At 40.7% G+C, this 24,885-nt stretch overlaps 1 protein-coding gene across 12 annotated transcripts in view; it reads right to left on the bottom strand.

Annotated features, from left to right (window-relative positions):
• The window catches only part of LOC110987190 (protein bicaudal D homolog 2-like), a 42,454-nt gene that overhangs the window by 12,164 nt on the left and 5,405 nt on the right, over positions 1–24,885 (bottom strand). For 9 of the 12 annotated variants that reach the window (XR_002599237.2, XM_022249699.2, XM_022249698.2 and 6 more), the window contains exons 2-3: positions 16,546–16,887; positions 14,354–16,150 (exon numbers count right to left, since the gene is read on the bottom strand). Coding sequence is in view for 11 of the 12 variants with exons in the window: in XM_022249699.2 (XP_022105391.1) it covers positions 14,354–16,150; positions 16,546–16,887 (2,139 nt within the window). In the remaining variant the exon portion in view is untranslated. Of the gene's footprint in view, positions 1–1,550; positions 4,156–4,395; positions 16,151–16,545; positions 16,888–21,276; positions 21,873–24,885 lie in introns of those variants that run through there. The other 3 variants (XM_087135966.1, XM_022249690.2, XM_022249687.2) reach the window with 3 other exon arrangements.

Raw genomic sequence — 24,885 nt, forward strand, 5'->3', positions numbered from 1 at the left:
TCACACTTCATTCCTATTTGTGACCCACTCTGTGCAAAGGAGTTGCCAGAGCCACTTTGGAGTAAAAAGTCCTTTAGAATGTATTTTGCACAGTGAAAACCAATAGGAACCCACAGCTTTTTTCACCATGGAGCATCCACTGTCATAGGGATGCCAAACTGAGTGATACATCAAAACAAAAAACTCAATTTGCTCTTTCCAATACAAATGAAAACTCAAAAAGTGGCTCTGGCGACTTAAGACTCATTTTCACAGAGTGGGTCACATTCTTGCGTTCACCTCATTTTAATAGGTTTGTTGGCATTCAATATTTCAGTTTGGCATGAATTGATGTTTTAGTAACAGGAACATCACACTGATGGTGCCCTGTTTGAAGCCAAAGACTGGAATCTTCCTTTTGGCCCAAACCCTAAAAATGCTCACAACCGATTCCAAAGCCTCAGATGAGGCCACAGCCAGAAGAGAGTCAATCTTTGAGAAAGGCCCATGGAATACCATGAGATATTGGCAGCAAAATACAGTGAGGTGTTGACTGTTAGCCATATCTTGGCCAGCCACGTGTGTCTAATTGCAACGGCTGCCGAATCTCATGAGAACCAATGTCTGGTTACAGTAATAACACAGAGCTATGATAATATGGACCATCTCACAAAATGAGTTTTAAAACCTTTCTTCAGTAATTTTAAGTATACAAAAACGAGCGAATTGGGATCTTTGCTTTGATGTACAGTATCACTCAATTTGGCCACATGATGAAAATATACATCATGTGGGTGGAAAATTTTAAGGGTTCCTACGGTACATGTATGTACTGCTTTATGCCTTAAGTTAAATTCACAATTTGGCCTTTAAACTCAAAAGTGGCTCTGCTGAATAGCTAGTCATTTTGTTACATGTACATGTAGGTTGGGTCACATATAATTAGGTGCTTGCAGAAACACCCCACTGCCTGCATTTTATGGCCATGCAGGCCTCAGGGGTTATCCCCAGGTACCTGCAGGGGCTATACAGCCTTGTATCCCCCAGAGAAATGAAAGCATTGTGGTGGTCACTACCCACAATGACCTATGTACATCATGTAGGACCACTCCTCTGCCGGTGACCAGAAGGGGGTTAGACAAGTGGCAACAAGGGCAAACATTGAAAGAATAAACATAGCATTCACAAAAAAATCCCACAAAGTACTGAAGCAGTGTCCTTCCAAATCCACATTTTTTTGTCCTTATTATACTTACTAAAACCTGAAAATGGAAACGAACTGAAAATTTGTTGGAAAGTCGAGAAAGGCAAAGAAGGTCTGTGCAAATGCTGTGGAACTATATTCCGTCAATATACAGTATCTCAGTTTGGTAAAAGGGAACACCACAGCAGATGACTTGACTGCAATCATAGGAATGTTCATTTTTACCCGGGCTGGTTCACTAATTGTGTCAGAAATTACAAACTGAGTCTACAAACTGCTTGAAGGGGTGGGGTAGAAGGAGAGGAGAGGCGGGGAAGGAGGGGATGGGGGGAGGGAAGGGTCATAATTAGTACATGTATGTACATGTATGTCTGGGGGTATTAAAGATGAAGCTGGTCAACATTTAGATGACCCTCTGATTGCTGCTGTTAACCATTGACTACATGTACTATTAGGCCTACAGGGTACATGTATATGCTGCTAGGGTGCAAAAAATGGGGTAAGTTTATGGTTATTTGCTGTGCAAGAGTAAGATGCTTTTTCCAAGTAATTAGTTTTAGTATTTTCTGGTCAATATAAAGACCGGCCAAAAATATAAATCGTTACAATGACATAGGAAATGCTGGGTCTAGACCTAAGCACCTGCTGACACTCTTTGTAGCACTTTGTAACACTTGACAGGACTGCTGCACTGAAGATGTAAATTTTCAACAAATTCACTTTGAAATTTCAGCATTCGAGCCACTGTAGGAAACCGTTACCCAATATGTGATTGAATGTACTGTACATGTACATGTCTGCAACTGAGACATGTATACATCACTAACAAAAATACAGCAGCTCAAGCAGTCCAGTGACATAGTGGGCTACAAATGTACATCCAGATTCACTGGTAATTATGCAAATGAGGTCATGGCATAAAAGCATGGTGATTCTGACTTGGGTGGTCCATGCATATTAATAGGAGTTTTTCTATGTCTGGCATAATTCATGCTTGGCATTCTAAGACAAACGAACATCAAATCAACCATTCCAGCCAACGCAGTCGGGAGTTCACAATGCAAATTGGTTGTCCACTCATTTTTCATCCGCTGACAATTAGAACAGAAAAGTGAGATAAGTTTCAGAACAGAAATGCAGAAAGTGGGTACCAGGCAGGAAGTCAAGTTGTATCCAGTTTGTGATTTTCTTATTTGAGCAGCAGTCACTGCCTCAACCCATTCCAAAAAGAAATCTCAGCTTTAAAACTCTGTACTCTGTGGCTATTTCAGAGAAAGGAAAGAGAAGGACATTTCTCCCTAAACTCAAGAAAAACCCAATTTGTTTAATAGCATTCAGTGCTTTGAAAATAAACTTCAAGATCTAATGTACGTGTACATGTACGCTGTGCATGTTATAAAGTACATGTACCTCGAGCAGAGGCTAACCATGTTGAGGAGGACCACCTTTTTATAAGACCTTGTACAAAAAAACACAGCAACTGAACACACATGATTCCCTATTACCAAACAATTCACACAATTTTAAATAATTTTTGTCTGGACGACCTGCACTAAAATACCTACATGTACGTGTATACAGAAAAAGTGACAGACATTGTCTGAATCGGGGCACAGACAACTGATCTGAGCGCTATTTGAGAAAGGTTTGACCTAAGGTCACGTTATTGCTAGGCAGTTGCTAGGCAGATGCAGAGGCTTAACACTATTTTTTTTCAAGTACACAGTCTCAGTGTTCACTCCTTTACTATCGCTGGATAAATGGGCATTATTACAAGAATTGCTTCTGTACATGGAGAAAAAACTTCTTGATGGTTTCATGTTGCTCCCTCAGGTGGTTAATATTACAAGATTATTTGACGGGCCGAAAGGGCTGATAGGTTTCAGATGTGCACATACATTGAAAACAGAGCATTATCAAAAGGAATAAGAGCAACAAAAATTCTTGTCTCCAGAATGGTGGGCTAAGATTTTTTCATTGAAATCATTTTTGGAGGAAGTTTTATGCAATTCAAATTGTGGGATTGGGGCAGTGTTGTAGGTCTTGAGACCTGGTCTCGGTCTCGAGACTGTCTCGAGACCTTTTTTTGCAGTCTCGGTCTCGCCCTGTTAAAGTCTCGGTCTTGGGAGGGTCGGCCTCGGTCTTGAAAGCGTCGGTCTCGGTTTGGGTCTCGGATGTCATAGTCTCGGGTCTCCCCCTTGAGACCAGTCGAGACCATAACAAAATGTACATCTAGGTACAATGCATGCATGCGGTTGCAAAAGGCAAAATTACCTCTGCTCGAGTCAAATCTTCAACCACTGATATAAATACAACACAGTAATGTTCAGATTGTTTGCAATAAACAATGAAATTGATGCTGGAATGAAGACTAATCAATGCAGCATGATGCAACCTACTACACTATACTGGTTCCTGTTCCCTACCTAGTCTCCTGCTGAACGTAAGGCCAGGACGGGAACCACTCTGTGTGTGTGCGCACGCTATGAATTGTGTGCACGTGTGAAACTGCTTTCATTCCGTCTTGTATGTGGTACATGTTGTTTTAGTAGTTTCGTTACGGTACATCTTTTTTGGATATTTGTTTTTCAGTATTTTGCTTACAAAAAAAACAGTCTAAGGATATTTCTTTTAATGTTCACATCATATCACTTGGGACACTTGGGTTGAAAATGACCAGACCAGGGTAAAAGTAGAGCAGTATCACTGATAAACAAACTGAGACATTCCTTAAAAAATATTTTATCTATTTGTGTGTGTGTGTTTATGCTAATGTTTTCAATTTTATTTCTTTTGTACTTAATTGTACTGCCATATGTTTGTCCCTATTTACCTTTTGGTAAAAACTAAACATTGGTTTATGGTTGGTCTCGGTCTCGGCGTGCAAAAGTCTCGGTCTCGAAGTCCTGGTCTTGGTCTTGAAGGAGTAGATCTTGGTCTTGGTCTCGGACATCAAGGTCTCCGATACAACACTGGATTAGGGGATGTATGCATGTAAGTTTGTGGAATAGACCAGGCTCAATCTCAAGAAATAAAATACCAAAGCTGCATGTACTTACAGTCATGACATTTTCAAGCAATCAAGAAAAAAAACCACGATGATGATGAAGTTAAATGTCAAATGAGGAGCATGATGTTAATCTGATGAATTAGTTAGGATCCAGTGACGACTACAAACATGGAAATGAAGCAAATTGTCAATGAGGTCAAAGTGTGGCGCCAAACACTTCCTGCAGCAAAATAAGTGTTTATTCAAAACAGCAAACTGACTTACTTCAAGCATCTGAAGGGCTGGATTACATAAAACTTTAAGTGCAGTGCTAAATATATATTGTGTAAGGTTTGGGATCTCTGGTAACATACATGTGTAACAAAGTAACTTGGATGTTTTGGATTAAGTTATACTTTGTCTTAAAAGGCATTTTATGGTCACTTTTCCCTCTTGATCCGGCACTGCAGGAGGAAAGCAGTGAGTCATGGATGACATTACTGTTAAGACCAATAACTATTCTATTAGTACCCATTTCTGGGTACATCAAAGTTTTCTATAGACTTAAAAAGGATGCATCAAAATTATTCTCAAGTAACACTTTTGTTTTCAATTCTCAACAACACTAAATGGCAAATGGTGCTCAAACCTACCAATTTAAAAGCTCACAGTGTCTGAAATTCATGTAAATTCAGACAGCTTTCATGGTAACATCCTGATAGGAAGTTTGGAACAGTTATGGAACCTCCACATTTCGATACAAGTTCATGACAGAGACAGTACACTTGTTTGGTTGGGACCCTCAGTATTCTAATGGATGCTCCACTCTTCAGAGGTAATGATGCTTGAGATGGGTGATTGCTGCGATGATCTACGGGCCTCTGTACAAACACAACAGTAGAAGCTGTCCTCCTTTCCACTGGAGTACTATCTCCTTTGACACTGTGGTGAATTCAGGCATGGCAGTACGGGCACCGATGAAAATTGAACTCCAGGTTAGAGTACCAGCACTTTGGTACATGTCGGGGGAACTCAATGGTCAAGTCAATTCTAATTCTGGAAGACCGGTACTTACATGTATAAAGTGCAAATTTGGTAGCACACTGGGTGGAATGCACAGTCAAGCAAGGGTACCGGTATGGCTTAAACCTATCCTTGTGTGCTTATTAAGGTCAAGTATTCCAGTGCCTATAAAATACATGTGACATTTTCACACGCATACATAGAGACCAACAGTACACAAATAACTGGAAACAGCTCATTTTGTTTTTCTTTGCAAATGCTGTATATAGGTTTAATTACATTCACCTGCCACATGAACACCAGGAACATGATGGCAAAATCCACAACAAATCCATTTGGTGTTCTGTCTCCAAGAAAATCCTTGAGCGTACATTTTGGTATTCAAGGATTTCCAACTTTCGATTTCCAACCTCCTATCACTGAAATTTGTTTACTTTTAAGGAGCTTGTCTTGTACTGTACCAATTTCTCCCCTTCACTGATCAATATACGCATGTAAATACACAATGAGCGTGGACATGTACATTTAGATTAATTTGCAAGAATGTATTGGCATACCTAGGATTCATTCGATCCAAAACATCAAATTACGGACTTCGGTTATGGACCAAAAGGATCTTGTTTTTATTGGTCAATACATGTACCGTACTTAAATAGCAACTGCCAAAGGTTATACACACATGCTATGGGTAATGTACGAGTGACTCCCAAGTCTCTGAAGAAAAAAGCTAAGAGGACAGATGCTGGATCGTTACTACATGTATTTGCACTTTATGTAAGTCTAGAGTATAATGGATTCTGTACTTAACAGCATTCACAAACTCTGGGAATGGTTAAAAAAAAAACTTTCAATAAAAAAATACATGTACATGTAGGGCACTTCTGATGCTGCGCGCAACATATACAGCAATCTGGACTGAGCACTGTAGGCAATAATACATGCACCTATGGGAGCCGTCAGCTGTAGCCGATATAAAATCCTGTACAGCGCTTTATTTACTTGTACCTACCGGAATGTGCATGTACATGTAGTTCAAGCATAGACCCCACTACCAGGTCAGTACATGTACCGTACAGGTAGCCTTCACATATGAAAATAACTTTTAGTAATGCACACGGATCATACAAATGCCTGAACATTTCAAACTATAGCACAAAAGATACACGTAGCACAGTTAGCAGTGACATACATGTACATGTAAAAAAATGTACACAGTACAAGTGAGTTTGGTTAATTAAAATTCTTTGAGCTAAGATTTGAAACATGGTAGATTCGGTTATAAACACCATAATGTTTTGGCTTTTAATTAGACTGGGTAAATTACTGCAAACTGTGCAAAGTCTGATGGCATTAGGAAACTCTCCATGTCCTGCTGTGGATATATGCATGTCTGCACATAAATACTGCTTGCTATTAACGTTGAAAACAAATTAATAAACATGCAAGTGTCACACATTTTGCAGCTGGGTACAGAATAAAATTCACAAGTATACATTCACAAGTAGCTAAACTATAGACAAATTCAGTGACCAATTTGAAGCCATTACTAACTGGTACACTGTGATACATGTACATGCACTGGTGGCACACTAAAAATTTCTTTAATAACCAACAGAGGTAAAGGCCTACCATGTCCGTGCAGGGGCATACATTTTCAAATCTGTGTCTTTCTATTGGCAATTTCATGCACGCCAGAATATTGAGAGACTTTAAAGGCGCATGCATTTCCCCGCACATCTGTGTATATCAAACATTGACCACTGAAAAATCCTCTATAGGGTGTCTCTAGCCAGCTAAGATCCATGTGACAACCTTGCTTGGTAGAACCTTACAAACAAGGTACATGTACACACACATGCATCAATGCTCATCATGGCTTCTTACTGCGTCAAAGATCTGGCTATAGTTTTGCAATAACATAATAAATGGTAGCCACACACTGACGGCAGCCATCACTCATAATACTGTTGGCCACAACAGACTTTCCGATGCAGCCTACATATGTATTGTGAGCACAGGAACACTCTATGGCAAATAAAACATTAACATTCAATTGCTTACTAATTAAAACATGTACATGTGCAGTGTACTGGTACTTTACATAATTTAATACATACATTAGTAAAAATCTGTAATACTGCTTACATACATGTAGAAGCCTACTGGTACATGTAGACTTTGGTTACAATGTGGTACATACTGTACATGTATACAGAGCGTACTGTGTATGTATACATGCAGTGGCGGTAGGTGCCACAATTTTTTACAACCATTTCATTATTTGGACATTTCGTATGTAAACACTTTACAAATGAGTTGTGGTTACATTATGTTTACTATACCCCCTGTATGTACCGGTATAAGTACATGTATATTGGATTAAATAAATGTTAAATCTAATTATACCTACATGTAGGTACATTATAGAATGCCTTATCCCCTTGTAAAGTACTGGTAGTCTCAAACATTTAAATTAACCTTGGACGTTAGAAGTTTACTGACATATTTACAATGCATGAAATGGAGTATGACTGAGTTGGTGAGAATCAGGACAACAAAACAGCTCTCTATCGGACCTTACAAATTTACCGGTCAAAGAAGTTTCCTCCCAAATTGTGGAATTTGTCTCGTTCATGTGTCCTTGTCCCAAGTGAAGATTTTTAAGTTTACATGTACACGTACATGCACAATGGCATTTTAGAAATATCAGAAACACGCCATATCGTACATGTACATGTATGATGTGTGCTGGTACATAAATCTATGTAATTTTAGTCAATTGGGTAATTTACAGACGTTTTTCTATCAAGAACAGAATTCTGTTTTGCTTTCAAAATTTTTGGTTACAGGTACAAGCATAAAAGCTTTGCATACAGTGCTGACGACAAACAACTCCTTGTGAGCTTGCTGTAAATAATAGAATCATCACCATACAAACATGTGAATGATACATAACATTTCTAGGAATTGATCCTATTTTGAATGGAGTTGTATACATAGACTGTAAGATGAGCCTTCAGTCACCATCTCTGCCTGCCTTGAGCTAAATTAGCTGCAGCTGTACCCTGGCTGAAACAACTACATGCACATATACATGTACACTGAGTATGCTGGATTTCTATGCTCTTCAGAAACTTACATGTACCTATCTGTACCATAATTAGCATTTTCTACATGTGCAATGTACCGGGTAAGGTAGAGTTTTAGTTGTCTGGTAGCAAAACTACTTTTATTACTTATTGCTTTAAATTTGATATTTTAAAACATTTGTACATGTAGCTGCAATTTACGGCACCTAAGTGGACCTATTCAAATACATGCCCTGATGCACGGTACATGTACATGTGCGTGTCTATCAATACATGCTCATCGTGTACATGTACATGTATGTAAATGAAACTTTTGTACCGATAAAGACCAACACATGTACATGTGTGCGCACACACAAAGTAATCCCAAGTGCACAAACAGTAAGGCCAGCATTTTTATTTATTTATTTTATACTGCACTGTATTACTTGTAAAAAAAAACATGAAAGTAGGCAGGGTCACAGGCCAGAATGAAATATCAAGTTAACTTACTTTTTTAACTTACAACTAGTACATCTAATTTTTTTTTCAGGATTAAGGGATCAAATTTCTGGGCATACTCTCCACAACAAGACTAGAAATGGTCAGCCTCACATTGGCGGTGCATCTTGCATACTACATGTATGTGTTATTTCACTTACATGTAATTCATTGCATCAGGCAAAATTATCCTTCACCTATCCTTTCCACGACTGGAAAAAACTGATCTTTTCTCAATGTCCCGATATATTTTTCTAAAACTGTATTTTTCAAGGTGGGTGCATTCCTAATCCAATGAATAAAAACAGTTGGCCTAACTAAACTTCATAAACATATTTACCAAGACCTATTTGCGTACTCCAAATCAACCCAAATCCAACTTAATGAAGAACCATCCAATAAAGGCATGCGCGTTCACAAATGGGTGTACCGGGCACAGTTGGCCAATCTGAACAATCACCCGGCCATGCTGCGCAATTAGTCGATCCTACATGTGCATGTGTAGAAAATCTCCAATTTACTTCCCTTATTGGAAACAGAAAAAAACAGGCGATTGGCTGATGATGGAAATGTCAGCAAATTACCGGTAAATGCAATATGATCCCCAGATTGCACAAAGATTGAGAAATCCCACAGATTGACCAATTGCATCCAGAGACGCTGAGTAAAATAACCAAATTTGGGCATGTATGTGATCCAATGCAGACATGCAGGTACATGTGTATGTACCTGCATGTACATGTACAGCCATGGAGGAAAGGCTTAAGATGGGAATCCTCTTTTACCTAAGCAACAATCTCCCATGCAGTGACACAGTGCAGAGAAGGCACATGGGCAATTACACCAATCTTTAGGGCAGCCATGTGGGTAGACAGAGAAGGAAAACACGTAGAACAACGTGCGTCATATATGCGTATTATGCTCAGGACACATAAAATATGTACTGGTACTGTGCACTTTCTGAGAATAATATGCATGTGATGCACGTCGTTCTACGTGTTCTCCTTTTCCATCTACCATCCATGTGGGTCCAACTTGCACAGAAAAGGGGCATCAGACTGTCGCCCAAGCCTCCATGTTTTCCACCGATGAGAGGAACATGTACATGTATATGTACTTTGTACAATGCACATACCCACACCTGAATTTCATCCAAATACAGCAAAATCTACCCTTCTTGTGGATTTTAATTTGAACTTTGCGTTGTTGGTGATTAACCCTAACGGTCCTCACTACTCGAACTGGTGAAGGCTTGAGGACTGTTATGGTGTTAATGCCATTATAGGGTAAATTATTCAGGCTTAGAGTACATGTGAATAACTACTTTACATGTAGCTAGACATATTTCAAAGAGTGCTACCAGTAAGCATGGCAGGTAATGGTGAAAAAAATACAATACGTCATGGTTCTCCATGGTTTCATTGGTCTGAACCCCGAAGATACATCTTCAAGGTTTAAATTTAAATGTACAGTATCACATTTGTGTTGGTCAAATTACGGCTGCATTTGAATGCAATGGCTACGGCTGGGGTGGCTAGTAGTTACAGCCACTTTCCACAGATCTGCATTACTGCATACTGGTAGTCGCAGTCAGTAGATTCTGGACACAGCCTGACTACATGTACACGTCTGTACGGTATGCTGCTGTAGGGTGAAGGAACATGCAGGCGACATCTTTCATGCTTGAAATCTGACCTAAACTTTGAGCCAATGAATGCTTACACTGCATTTTAAAAATGTTTTGCAAGGCTGATTTGAATAGCAATTGCAGCATTCTGGATAATTATTCAATTTTTAGGGAGGCGTGTATTAACTCAATGTGAGCCTAATTTCATAAACATGGAGGGGGGGAGGATCTGCACATAGTTTACGGTACATTTGAAACAAAAATATGGTCACAGCCTTCAGTGTTCGCAGGATGCCACAGCCATTTCGATTATGGAAAATATCTTCAAGTTACTCTTTATGTCACCAACTGAATATATCTCAAGTATTAAGAAGCAAGGTTATGGCTACTATGAGCTACCGTACATGTGGACCACCTGTATGTGCATGATGAAACTGCTCAAGGTCCATTTCTTACAAAAACTGAATTTGTCCCTTTGATAAAGGATGTAGGCCTCCTCCCTTTGTAGCAATGACATGCATGTGGATGCTTGGGCAAGAGGGTGCATGAGATATGAGCACATTTCAAAGGCAAAGTTTCAATGTGTACAATTCTGAGCACAGGTCCATTACTCAAAGTCTATTATGAAATGGCTTAGGCATGCCTGGAACACTCCCTGTGTGACAATAAAACAGCACCAGGTTTCATGCAGGGCCACACCACACAACACACCATAATTCCACACAATTTCACCATAGTGGATACCCTTACATCTGGTGAGGACAACCCAAGAAGAACAACCTGGGATCTAACGAAAGTCCATCCCACAGTTAACTGACACTGCACCATAAAAATCAGTGTGCACAAATTGGCTGATCCAGTGACCTTTTCCTTCAATCATGAAAGAGTTACATGTACAAGGTTGGATTTTCAACACATATCCTGCAATAGTGTAAGCCTCAAGGCCTGAAATCCATGAGGGCCTCTGGTGTGGCCTGTCCTACAAGGTATGTACTGTATGTGTACATGTACATCACACATACATGTACATATACATGTACATGTATACAGGTGTTCTGTACTTTCCTCAAGCATTTTTTCAATACTATACATGTAGTTTAAACGTGAGCTACTGTATGTACACATGTACTGATAGAAAATGAAATTCTGGTGAGCTCCAAACATTTCTGTTTTGCAACATTCCTTGAGGAAGGCTGAAAATAAGTACGTATACCAAGTAAAGGTATCAAATTTGGGGACTCTACTGGTGTAATTTAAGTTTACCCACATGTACATTATGTATTAAAATAATTAATAAACTTGGGGACACAAAAAGAAACAAGAAGTGTTTATGTACGAGTGCATGTACAAGCACTGCATTTTGTGTACAATGTAATTTATATTTTTGTGTAATGTAAAAGTGTACAGCTAGGATTATGAACACTATGATTTTGAACCTCGGTGGAAAAATGGTACATGTACATGTACAATGTATGTATAATTAGGCCATGTGTAAATGAAGTATTTCTTATCAAGGACTTTTAAAGACAGGGATGGAAAAACTATGGAAAAAGGCCAAGGACCGTGGGCAAGGACTAAAACCTAATTTATTTGTTCACTGGGCTTGTTGACAAGACACCACCAATCAACCTGTTGCTAGACATCGATCTGCACATTCCAATCCTCATTCTGCTTCACTCCTGGCAATTTAGCTTACAAAAAAATGTGGTCAGTAACAATGCTCTTGTTCAATTCAAAATATCAACAAAGGTGACTTTTGTGGCGAACCAACAACAGACTTAATTCCAAAGCCCCGAGCAATCCCAGAAACTTCGCTTTTTACAAATTTAATTTGTTTCCATTTACTAGTTGTTCTGCTATTTATACAGTCAACCCTAAAATCTACATTTTTCCTTGAAAGGTGCATGGCAATAACACAAGTTGCAATGCCTACATGTCCATCACAACGAACATAAGTTCCTGATTCAAATGTGAAACTTTTGAAAAAACCACCTGTACCTGTACAGGTAAGAGGAAATCCGCCTTGAAGAGTTGTACCGGTATGGTAAATATCCATGTAGGACATGATGTACATGTACATGCCCACACTGTTTGTACCAGTACACCTGTACATGTGTATGTAGCAGCACTACTGTCATGTTGGGCAGCAATACCGGTTTCTTGCAACTGGAAAGGATGTGGTGACGTGTACACACAGTACCATAGCCCTCACTTGTATGACATACGTGCACATGTATATGAGCACATGATGAAGTGTACGGTACATGTATGTACATGTACATGTATACATGTACAACTGTATACATGAACATGTATGAGTGAGTCTAGTGTAGGCCCTAAATATGCACATGTACACATACACACAACATGTACATGCACCAGTATACACATACATGTACATGTACAGGCCTACATGTACAATGTGCATGTACCTGTTCATGTACCGGGTACTGTGTGTAAACCGGTACATACTTGTACATGTACATGTATCTGTAGGCTATGTCAGTAATGCTAAAGGTTCATAAATGTACATGTACATTGTACATGTATAGCAAAATTAAGTCTGTGGATGTTTCTTTAAATGCTGGTCCTTATAAGTCAATTTGTTCATGTGCACGTACATGTACATGTGTACAAGTACATGCAGATTATTTCTTCTTCTTGGATGCATAGATGCTGAAAATGAAATTAGAGAATAAAAGCTTGTGGTCTTCTCCAACTCAGATGCACAGGTCAAAGATTTAGAATTCTAAACCAAACTTTGCACATACACTGTACATCATTCTGGTCAGTTAAGGGCTTTGCCACATAATGACTTATGCATGCAATTTACGTGTATGACCTCCACTCAACATGCAAAGTTAGTACGAAAATGCCACAAAATAAACCAAACTGAATTAGTCATACCAACACAAGCAGTGAAATGCATGCAACCCAAAAGAAAATAAAAAATCAACATGCCAAGTATAGTTGTAAGCAATGCATCTGGGGCCAATATTAGTATTACAAGTACCTACGTACATCTGTGGGCGTGGGCAAAGTTGCTCAAGGTTAATTTACATGTACATGTTGTGTGCGCTTCACTGCCCGCCAAGGGAATTACTACGTGCATGACATACATACAGTACTACAATGTACGTGTACAATGCACTTGCTACTGTCAAATCTTGGTTGCACTGACTGAGCTGACCTTGATTTTGACCCTCAGTAAGAGAACCCACACGATTTTTAAATAGGAAATTGATTGATTTGAGTTGGGTGCTTCTGATGTAATGTAGCAACTATTAAGGGCTCTGAGCCTTGATCTAAACCTTGGTTGGGGCTCTCTGTACTTTTCTGTTACATGTACATGTATGCTTTACGATCAAACTTTAGCATATCAAATCCAAATCTGGTAACTGAGATTTCTGATCGCTTCAAGTTCTACAATGAGGGAACATCTTGCGACAGACTATTTATTCTATTTCATCTAGTTGACAAAGAAATTCTTTTTCAACTTCTTGTGAGGTTGGAAACAATCATGACTTATAATGCCCAAGTATAAGTGTACAAGACAAGAGAATCTGGTAAAACTTCGACTTGCAGTATGTAAGTCACTGGAAGGAATAGAGCATCTGAAGGAACAGTACATACCAGCAGAGGTTTAGTTTGTACTAGTGGGGACCAGTGTGATGAAAATGATGAGGGTGGTGTGGAGGTGGCAACATACCAGGGGGAAGGGGTGGAGTAGAAGTAGGGGGAGGACGATGAGGAGAGTGGGGAGGAGGAGGGTGATGAGGAGAATGGGGAGGGGGAGGCGGGTGAGCAACAGGGTGAGGAACGGGGTGAGGAACAGGGTGAGGAACAGGGTGAGGAACAGGGTGAGGAAAGGTATTTATTTGAGAAGGAAACCGAGGTGCCAATGGCATTGGGAACAGCCCAAAGGGAGGGCCGTAGCCCTGCATGTAGACAGGGTCTCTTACTTTGGAGGGCTTGTGGCGCCTGGGTGCCGCCTTGCGGGGGTTGATCTGCTGCAGCTCGGTGTGGCACTCCAGGTCCTCAAGCCGCTGGGTCAGGGCTAGCTTCTGCTGGATGGCCATACGCAGCAGGGAGTTCAGGGTTTTCTTCTCCTCCTCGGCACTGGCCAGCTGGCGTTGCATCTCGTCCAGCTGGGTCACGTACTCATCGCACCGTGTGGCAAACATGGCACGGAGGCTGGCAAATGTGGCTGCATCCTCCTTGAGAGCTTTCAGTTCGTTCCTAAGTTTGATCATCGTCTCAGCGATAATGGTTTTCTCATTCTCGTATTTGCTCTTTAGGTTGGCCAGAGCAACCTCAGCTGTTGTCTTGTTGGCCTTAAGGACTGTCCTGAGCGTTACAATCTGGTCTCGTTTTGTGGCAAGGAGCGCTTTCTGTTTCATGACCTCCTCGCGCAAGTCTTCTGTTTCAGCCGATCCGGCAGTCTCATTGCTGCGCTGCCGTGACATTTCTACCGCATGCTCCACAGATCGTTTAAGATACTTGATCTGATCCCGAATGGTTGTCAACAGATTGTTGCAGGTGATCGGGTCGCTGCCAACCATTCTCGGTGAGGCATCTGGTATCCGCCTGGATGGGCTAGAGATGGGGGTGGATGACTTGATGCTAGAGGCAGGTGAGGAGCTCTCATCTGTGCTGATGTTCCCATCATTTTCACTAGCATTCAAGTTCACAGGTTTCTCCCTACTCATGTCTGCATCAAATGACACCTCCTTTAACCTGCTGGCAATTTCTGCTCGGAAGCTCTCCCGTCTGCTCTGTCTTGTTGCCTTGAGGTGGTCCAGGATGACGCGGTTGGGAGTCTCGCCATTCACCACGCACACGTGGTGGTACAACTGGGCCAAGTCCTCACTTACATTGATCAGTTCATCCTGTGTACAGTTTAAGTGACCCTGTGATTCCATGATGATATCGTTCATCTGTCTCATCTGTGTCTGCAAACTCTTGATAGTCATCTCTTGATGCCTGTTCCGGTCATTCAGAAGGTCCACCTCTGACTGCAGGTCTGGCTTCTTGCTCTCCTCATTCAACTTATCCTGCTGATTGTCCACTTTTGCTTGCAAGGCAGTTATCTGGGACATCGCTGTTGCATACTTCTTCTCGTGGTGTTTGACAAGCCGCACAAGGTTCAGTAGCTTGCGGTGGTGGACACTCAAGTCTTCAGGCAGTGGCTCCCCTTCACTGTCTGTTCCAGAGATGTTCAGGTCATCTGGGAGACGATTCAGTGCCCCGATGGTCTGCTCCAAGTTCTGGGAGAGTTCTGTTTTCTCTGTCTGCAATTTGGCCAGTTGCTCCTCCAGCTTCTGAACTTCTGTGGACTGCATCTCGCTGTAGAGATCGGAGCCCATGCAGGTCGACTGACCGTGCATGTGCAGACCATTGGTGCCGTTGGTGGACTGGAATTCATACTCCATGCGGCGCAGGATGGGGTGATCGGGGGACTGAGACTCCGTATCTGAGTCAGCGTCCTCGCCCAAGAGGCCTGAGCTGTTCATGAGGTCATTGTTGAAGGCCTCCATCTCCATGATCATGGCCTGGTCTAGCTGTTTCTTGAGGTAGTGCTTCTGTTCCCGCTCGGCTTCCAGCGCTTGGAGCGTCTCCTCGATCTGCTTGTCGGCGATCTCTCTGAGACGGATCAGGTCCTCGATGTGTGTGTTCAGGTACTGGGTCTCTTCAGTCAAACGGCGGTTCTCATGTTTCATGGCCTCGTATTCCACAACTGAGGACTTCAACATCGATATCTGCAAAATAATATCATGATAAACTCTGAAAAATGCACTTCACTGCTGTAAGAACCGCTGCCCATTCAGAGCTTAAAATGTGGGAATTCATTTGGATTGTCTTTGGCTTAGTATGAAATGAATAATTACTTCAATATACAAACTAGCTCTGACATACGAGGAGAAAAGAATTAAATAGCTACAGCTGTACATGGTACAGAATTCAGAAGTGGGAAAGCCAGATGGTCATTTTCCAAAATACATGGAGAAGGTGCAAGTTGCCCCATCACTTCTATAGCATATGACAGTTTGAATTTGCCATCAACTGGAGTACATTAACCATACCAACGAGACAACAAACATGGTTTGTTCATGTTGGAGTCACCCTAAAATCTTCAACATGTATCTGATCCTACCTGTTTTTGCATAGCAATATTTTCCTCCTCCAGCTCGCTGTAGTCCTGCAGGAGCCTGGTCTCCCGGAACTTAATGTCCCGAACTTCATCTTTGAGTGTCTTGCGCACCACCTCCAACTTCTCCGTCTGCACCACCAGCTCACCGTGCCGAGCGTGCAGCCTCTCATTCTCGATCTTGATGTGGGTCAGCTCCTGCCGGTAGCTCTTGTTCTCCGACTCGAGGTCCGAGATACGCTCGACAAGGTCGGCCTCTCGCGTGGCCGTCTCCTTGAGCAGGTTCTCCTCCCGGTTCACCTCCTGGAGAGTGTGCTTCTTCTGGTTGAGTTGGTGCTGATCTAAGGCCTGCAGACAGACAAGAAAACTTGATGAAGGGATTTTTGAATGGGTCTCACTACTTTTTCAAGAACCAACTTTCTTACAAATAACCTTACATGTACACTGGACAGTGGATGACTTCAACCTTGTCCACCTAAAAATTCACAACTGTTGTATTCTTTATACACAATTTTCAAACTTGCTCTTGGCTACAGATGTTGCTTGACAAAGTGGGATCCAAAAGCTACATGTATGTACATGTACAATACATGGGTCTTTATTTTAATGTGGGGGCCACTGTGTATTTCAGGGACATCACAATTATCATGACCATTCAAAACAACACCAGTTTCACTTTCCCATTTAATTTTCATATGTATTTGTCAATTAATATGTGTTGATTACATTAAATTCATTTACATTAAAAAAAGTTGATTTAATCAATAATTGCAAGGGCAAAACCTCATCGTTTCTCACTGGTTTTTTTGGTATTTAGCGTGACATTTTTGATGACCTGTTTCATATGACATTTCATACCACTGGCCAAACAAATAATTTGTTTATTTTCTCACTAACCTATCAACAGAAAGGTAAATTATGATGTCGGATAAATCTACAAATGAAATTCATTTTAATTGAGAATACAGGTGCCATCATAATCTGATATAACAACGTAACATTTCGTTCCTCCAGTTGTTACGAAGTTAAAATCATTTTTGGCTGTTAAAAACAAACAAAAAGCTGTTGCAAATCATTTAGAAAACCTAAAATATCAACTGTAAGTATTCCCCAAAATACGTCCAACTAACTTGTGTCTGAGATCCCAAACATTTCAATTCTCGTCAAAAAATATTTTGGTTACTCGCAAAATTGTTACGTTGTAAACAAAAAAGTTTGTGCAACTTCTAACGTTTGCCCGAGTCGGGATCATATTGCAAGCCTGTATGTGCTGTCACGTGATCGTCACATGACACAGACATGCCATTCCTTCATCATCGAGAAATTTCGATCGAAGTTTTCGTTATTCACATGTTACGCTGTGAAAAAAAGTTACGGGTTGCAGGTTTCTTCTCAAGACATGAAGGTAAAATTTACATGTACCTGAAACTTAACGTATTTGCTGAAAAAAGGAGCACAATAGCCACTTAAAACTTACAAATAAAAATGAGCATATGAATCGGAAACCCATTTGCCCATTTTTATGCCGCCTGAAACCCTATCTAGAAAAAAACAACTTGTGATGAGAATATATGGTATGTACACAAAACAAAATTGAAGTTGAAAAGTTGAAAAGAAACCTTCACTAACCAAAAGTGGCATGCATAGAACCATCATATTTGGTTTCTCTGTTACACGTCAAATAATTTCCCGCACCACTGCACAAATTGAGTCTGTACACGTCAAGTAGTTATTCAAAGCAAAAATCATTTCCATTTATTGCATGTATGTATTATCAATTACATATCAACAAGTTTTGAATTTGTTTAGACAATTTTGAAATTTTGACCACCATGTCACATACCCCCTATTTAAAATAAAGACCCACATGCACATGTACATGTACATACAAGTAACAAGTGTCTGCCAACAAACATGTCAAAGGTATAAGTTTTCTGTCTGGTAACCCTCAAAGTTTGGCCTACAAAAGTAAGGGTCTTAAGTTTCAATTCCAATATGTCAAAGAAATTGATGCTTTGAATGGACTACTCTTGATGACAATACTAGTATCGGTAGATGCCAGCAATTCTGGCTTTTACAAAGACCTTCTAAAGCAGCATTCTCCAATACATGTGCATGTACCTATGGTACTTTTTTCACCACCCACTACCTGCTGAACAATACTCTCTCCAAACAGAAACTGCTGACAAATTGCCCACGCAAACACATGGATCCTGGTACATTGTCATGTGCTGGAATACACATGTACATGTATTGTCATTGAAAAACCCACCATAAAATTCCACTGACATCAGGGTTCAGGTTCACTGACATCTGCACAGGAGTGTGCGGGTCTGAGTGCGCGTAAAATATGAAGTACTCATTAAATGTATTGAATTCAATGTGTCACTTATCAACCGCATGCCTTGGGCCAAAACTATACTGCATATGTACAATGTACATTGTATCGTAAATTTGGCCCAGAGTGGAACTATGCGTCTCCATAACTAAACATGTCACAAAAATAAAGTACTGGTCTCCACTTGTTTTTTTCTTGCAAACCTACGTTTAATATTTAGATTTCCAAAGAAAACAATCAAATGAGACTGAACTGCCATTTCCTCCCACACATTTTGACATCCCACTTGTTACTGAAAACACAGATTGATGAAACAGTGGCCATCTGAATGCACAGCAAACAGATTCCATTGGTTGTACCCATAAAATAAAGAATGAGTAACAGACTACCGGTACCATTCTCTCTACATAAAAAAGGCCTTTTCACACTAGACAAATCTTGGGGTTGACACAGGGTTGAAAACTGGTGATGACTCACACTTGAACATTTTCAACCCCACGCCAACCCTGCATCAACTCCAAGACTGATTTCAAGGCTGAACTCAACCATGCTCCTGACCTGGGTTGAAAATTTTCCGTGCTCATTTCTGGGTTAACTCATCCGATAAACTTGGTTCATATGAAACAAGTGTGAAACAACACTGAGTTGAATGTCGGGTCGAAAAATAGAATTTTCAACTCAGGGCAGCCACAGGTTCACCCAGGGTTGAATTCAACCCGGGTTAAGCGGTTGTAGTATGAAAAGGCCTAAAAACTGTTTATGGTTTTCAACACCTTTATCAACTTCTGGAAATCATCCTTTACGATGACAGCGCTAAATTATTTATATGATTGTAAGCCAAGGAATAAACGGTTCATCAATCCAAACTGCTTGCAATTACAGCCTGCAAGAGGTGCCAGAGGTTAGCTGGCTAATGTACATGTCCATGTAGCAGTTTGAAACGCAATGCAATCATGGCACATTGACATGTTCATCATGAATGTGTACTCCTTGAATACACAGTATATGTATGAACATGTAGCTTTACATGTACATGTGGAGCTGAAAGCAACACTGGAGTCTGGTGTCCATTTGCGCACGGCTGACATGTGTTACATATACATGTACATATTGTTGGATTCCCAGGCAAAAATTAATAAGACCCAGTTAGATTCTATTGCATTTTGAGCAGGCAAGTCATTTTAGAAAGTTATTTTAGGAGGGAATATCTACATGTACTAGTGTCAGTACATCATGTAAGTCACTGTATGATTCTGCTGAATTTGACGGTACCAGGGAAGCCCAGGGAACCAGCGGGGGTTAGGGATTTCATCATTCTGCATGTACATGTCCAGTCGACTCTCGTTATTATAAAAATGGCTACAACGAAATTCCGGTTACAACAAACACACATCTGTGGTCCAGGCAAAAATGTACACATCTCAATGGGGAAAAAAATCTGTGTCAATGAAATCGCATTGTACAAAATTCCTGTAACAACGAAAGGTTTTGTGACTCTGTTGCCTGAAAAACCATAGTTCATGACCCATTTATAACGAGCGTTTATGAATCACGGCGGTGAAAACACGTGTGCAATGCACCAAACTGGTTCCTGCCGGGCCAAACCTTTGTCCAAGGTGGCATGATGGAAATGTGGCAACCAGTCAATGTACCTGTACAGTTTTCAGCCCCCAAAAAGTGTCATGCGTTGCACTACATCATATACAATGTACATGTGATACAAACACTGTACAGCTCTACAGTTGAAGTCGAAGAAACACTGCTGTTACAAAATTTCTGCAAGTTCATTCACACAAATTGATCTCGTGTCTATGTTTGCATTTTCTGTGTTCATGAATTTAATTTGAGGTTGTACTGCTCGTACTCGAAACGAATGTTTCCACAAAATTTCCAGCCGCAGCACGAGGCTTAATGCCCGCCCCTCCAGATGCATCACGCATGCTTACACATGTTACAACACGATACACAGACATCGTTCGCCAGTTTCCTGTTGTCATGACAAGCGTAGTGCTCGATTAAAAAATCAGTGATTTTTACACTGATTACACAAATACCAAAACAGAAAATCCCTTTCCAATTCTAATATAAATACAACGCAAATATGTTTTCGCCCACGCTGAGTTATTCATATTGCTGCTAAAAGATCTAACATGCCGCCAATGAGATTGTGCGCTTTCATGGCGCACATTTTGCGTGATGGCTATCCAATCATAATATCTCCTCATGACATCATGCTTCTGCAGCGACTGTGTCACACACAGGCGGCCGCGCCGCGGTGGTAAGCGAACTCAGACTTTCGATCAATCGTGGTCATGCAGCTAGTGCATTATGCCATACACGTATATTATTAAATAAAAATGTCTCTCCATGACACAATTTGTGTTGGAAAGACTACTTACATGTACATGGACCGGGGGCACTGGTTGATGAGTCTTGGCATTCCTGCAGGTACACACAGGTCTGCATGTGCATGCCGTTAAGTAAGCTTCATCCCCATTCATGGCGATCGAAAGTCTTTAAAAAATCCCTGGATCGATGCTTTCACAAGTATTTGCTTTTTTTTAATCTCCCATCTACATTAAACATGTTGTCATATGACAGTGAAGTTTATTATTCTAAACACATCTCAACATATTTATTTAATCACAACCGAGAGTTCTTTTTGACATCGTTAACATCAACCACGTTCACGGGTATGCATGTACATTACATGTAAATGTACATTGTACCGGTACGTGGGCACTGTACACCTACTCATACCACTGTGTCCCGCGCATTTCGTAATAATGAGGGTCGACTGTACCGATATGTGTAGGTAACTTGTTAGCATTTTTGATGTTGCCTACAGTACATGCATGTACATGCACCAGTAAATGTGCACCAGTTTCATTTTAATATGAACATGTACCGATAAATGCATACGCGTACATGTACACTGTAACTTGAACATGGCAAATTTAGTATTCTTCAAGTGCGTGGGTGTTCCTTTGGTACAGCTGCAGTATGAAGCAACTTGATTCAATCCGTTTATATGTACATGTACATGTACATGTACATGTACACTGTGGCTATTACCGGAAGACATACATGTACATGTATCCATCCCACCGAAACCCTTAAGTCCAATGAAAACACATCTCCAGCAAGGGAAATTACTGATGGTGTGTTAATAAGATCACCCTGTAATGTGGAAGGTCAAATGAAAGGTCAACGATGACTCATACCAAGACTGGCCAGCATGGAACAGAAAGTGTCTTCCTGGATTATGCCGGACACGTATATTTCTATTGGTTGACTACATGTACACGTAAAACAGAGAGGAAAGTGCAGACAATGTATGCTATTTTTGTACTGCTGTCAAAAGTGCTGGTCTGTTCCCTATGGAATTTAACCCTATGGTATTTTTCCCTTGGCTTTTGTATGGCAGGTGTGACACAATGTCAAATCTGGGCTTATGATCACTTTGGGCTTCCTAAGGCCAAGGAGTCATCAACGTTTTTTCCTCTTCTTTTTCACAAGCGTACAGAGTGTTGGCTAGGAGGGGCGGACTTTTAGCCTACATGCCCTCGGCAGTAATTGTAAAAATCGACAGTTAATGACCCTTTTTTTTTTCTTGCATTCTCTTTCAGTCGAGGTTGCAGAGGAGGGACAGGGAGAATACGTGTATGTGGACTGAGGTTTTTTTGGAAGCTCGAGGAAAAATAAGGGGGGGGGTGGGTGGGGAGGCTGAACCCTTCAGTATTGTTCTTTATCTGTGATGAAATCATGTACTTCGGGCAGCAAAGAAAAAAATCCAGGCACAAACTTGTTCAAGGAGCTGAAACATGGTAACACTGGACAAATGACGAACTTTGCCAAGTATGGGTCTGAAAATGAAATGCACTGAAAATCTGTGTATAGCAAAAAACATGTACATTGTACACTGTACATACACTGTACATGTGAAATCAATATCTGTGAAGTGTGGATGCACCAATCAATAGTAATAAGAATATCTCCTTCATATACGTACAATGTGTGGGCATTTGAAGTTAATAATATGGTCCGCAGGCAGTATGGCCACTGGCAAGTGACCTTCTGTTTACATCTGGTAAGCGTGCAAACATGCACCATGTACATTGTACATGTACACATGTGAATCTAATAGGTACATTGTAAGGGCACATGGGTCATGTGGGTATACGATTATGTAATTCAGGCTTTAATTTTTGCGTTGCAATGTACAGTACATGTCAACAGTACATTTCCACCATGTCAACCAAATAATTGCTGTTAATTGATGATGTTGGAGATTTGTACATGACATTTTTAATGCTGGGAAGTTGATCATCAGCAAAAAAATCTCAAGCTATGAAATTATGTTTGGACAAAAAAATTTATTTACAAAAACAAAATTCTGCCTTCTAACATGAAACAGGCACACACTTCCATCCAAAGCTGAAAATGCTGTATGATTGGAGGTTATGGTAAATCCCCTGCAGATCCTGGACAACATACATGTAGGCCTACATGTACATGTGTACCCCGGGTACATGTACATGTACATGTACATGTGTACCCCGGGTACATGTACATGTACATGTGTACCCCGGGTACATGTACATGTGTACCCCGGGTACATGTACATGTACATGTGTACCCCGGGTACATGTTCATGTTCTACAGTATGCAATTGTGCTCTCATCTAAAATTAAAGAAAGAGAGGGACTTCAAACTGCAGGGTATCTTGCATAAAAACTTCAGATTTCATGCTCCCAAATGTGGCTGATAGTTACCATGGTTAGGCTATTGTACAACATCGAACAAGTCCAAGACAATATCAATTTACTGTACTGGTACACGTACATGTACATGTACTGCAGGTACATGTACATGTATGTATAGATCCCTTGGCCCCCTCCAGAAGGCATACATGAACCTGCAGAAATGTACATGTATTTAGTCAGGTACTTGATGTACACATGAAATCAATGTGAGTGACCTATGGACCCCTATTCATTATGTTCATGTACCGGTACCATAATACCGTCCTGTCATTTTAAGGCGTGTGATTGCACTCCCACGCCATCGCACGCCTAAAAGCTTCCTGAGAAGTACAAATAATTGCATACCGGTACCTGAAACCACCCGTACATGTACGACACTCCTTGGCACGAGTTTATTCCATAATTATACTTTGCAATTTTTGAGAAAAATGAAACAAAAAGAATCAAACATTAGGCGTACCTGACAGTTAGTGATGACAGAATCATTTTTTATTTTCCAGGTGTAACAGTTTTGCGTGACAGCTCTGTCAGTGCACAATCGTTCAGCAGACCCATTTTGCACAACGTTGCAGCAAGCATTGCCACATGCATGATACACCAGACTGTACATCTCTTCACAAGCTTGTACACGTCAAACGCAGTGCCACGAGATCACACCACTTCTCAGTCAAATTTTTCCAATGAATTCCCTGATCATCCCCAGTATTTTGTGGAGATGTCTATCCTGTAAGTTGTTCCGATCACAACGACTTTTTTGGAAAAAACATCTGGGCTTTTACTTGCATCTGCACAAAACGATCTCCGGAAGTCGACAAGCTTTCATGATGCAGGCTCCGGCACCCTTCGCGTAGTGAACCAACGCATTCCTTTGAAGTTGAGACTGGGACCAGACCAGTCAATCATGATGCACCACGTACATGTACATGTAGTGTGTGAAAGCCATGGAGAGATCATGCCAGCGTAGATTGCAGCAGATCTTTGGGTGCAGACATGTAAACGTCCTGATGTTTCCCAATAAAAGTGTTATGAACGGAAATACATGCAACTCACAGGAAAGAGATTTGGCGAAAAGAAACCTCGTGACAATCTGGAGATTTATTGGAAAAATTTAATTGAGAATATTGGAGTGATCTTGTGGCTCAGTCAGAGCAGCTCTGCATGGTCCATGAGGCTGCTATTATTATGGAAAGGAGTTGATTTTATGACCGTCATAAAACTTTGATTCTTTTACATGTATTGGAC

This window comes from Acanthaster planci, linkage group LG04, assembly GCF_054643075.1.
Source record: "Acanthaster planci isolate LZ-2023a linkage group LG04, COTS_SCS, whole genome shotgun sequence".
NCBI classification, from domain to species: Eukaryota; Metazoa; Echinodermata; class Asteroidea; order Valvatida; family Acanthasteridae; genus Acanthaster; species Acanthaster planci.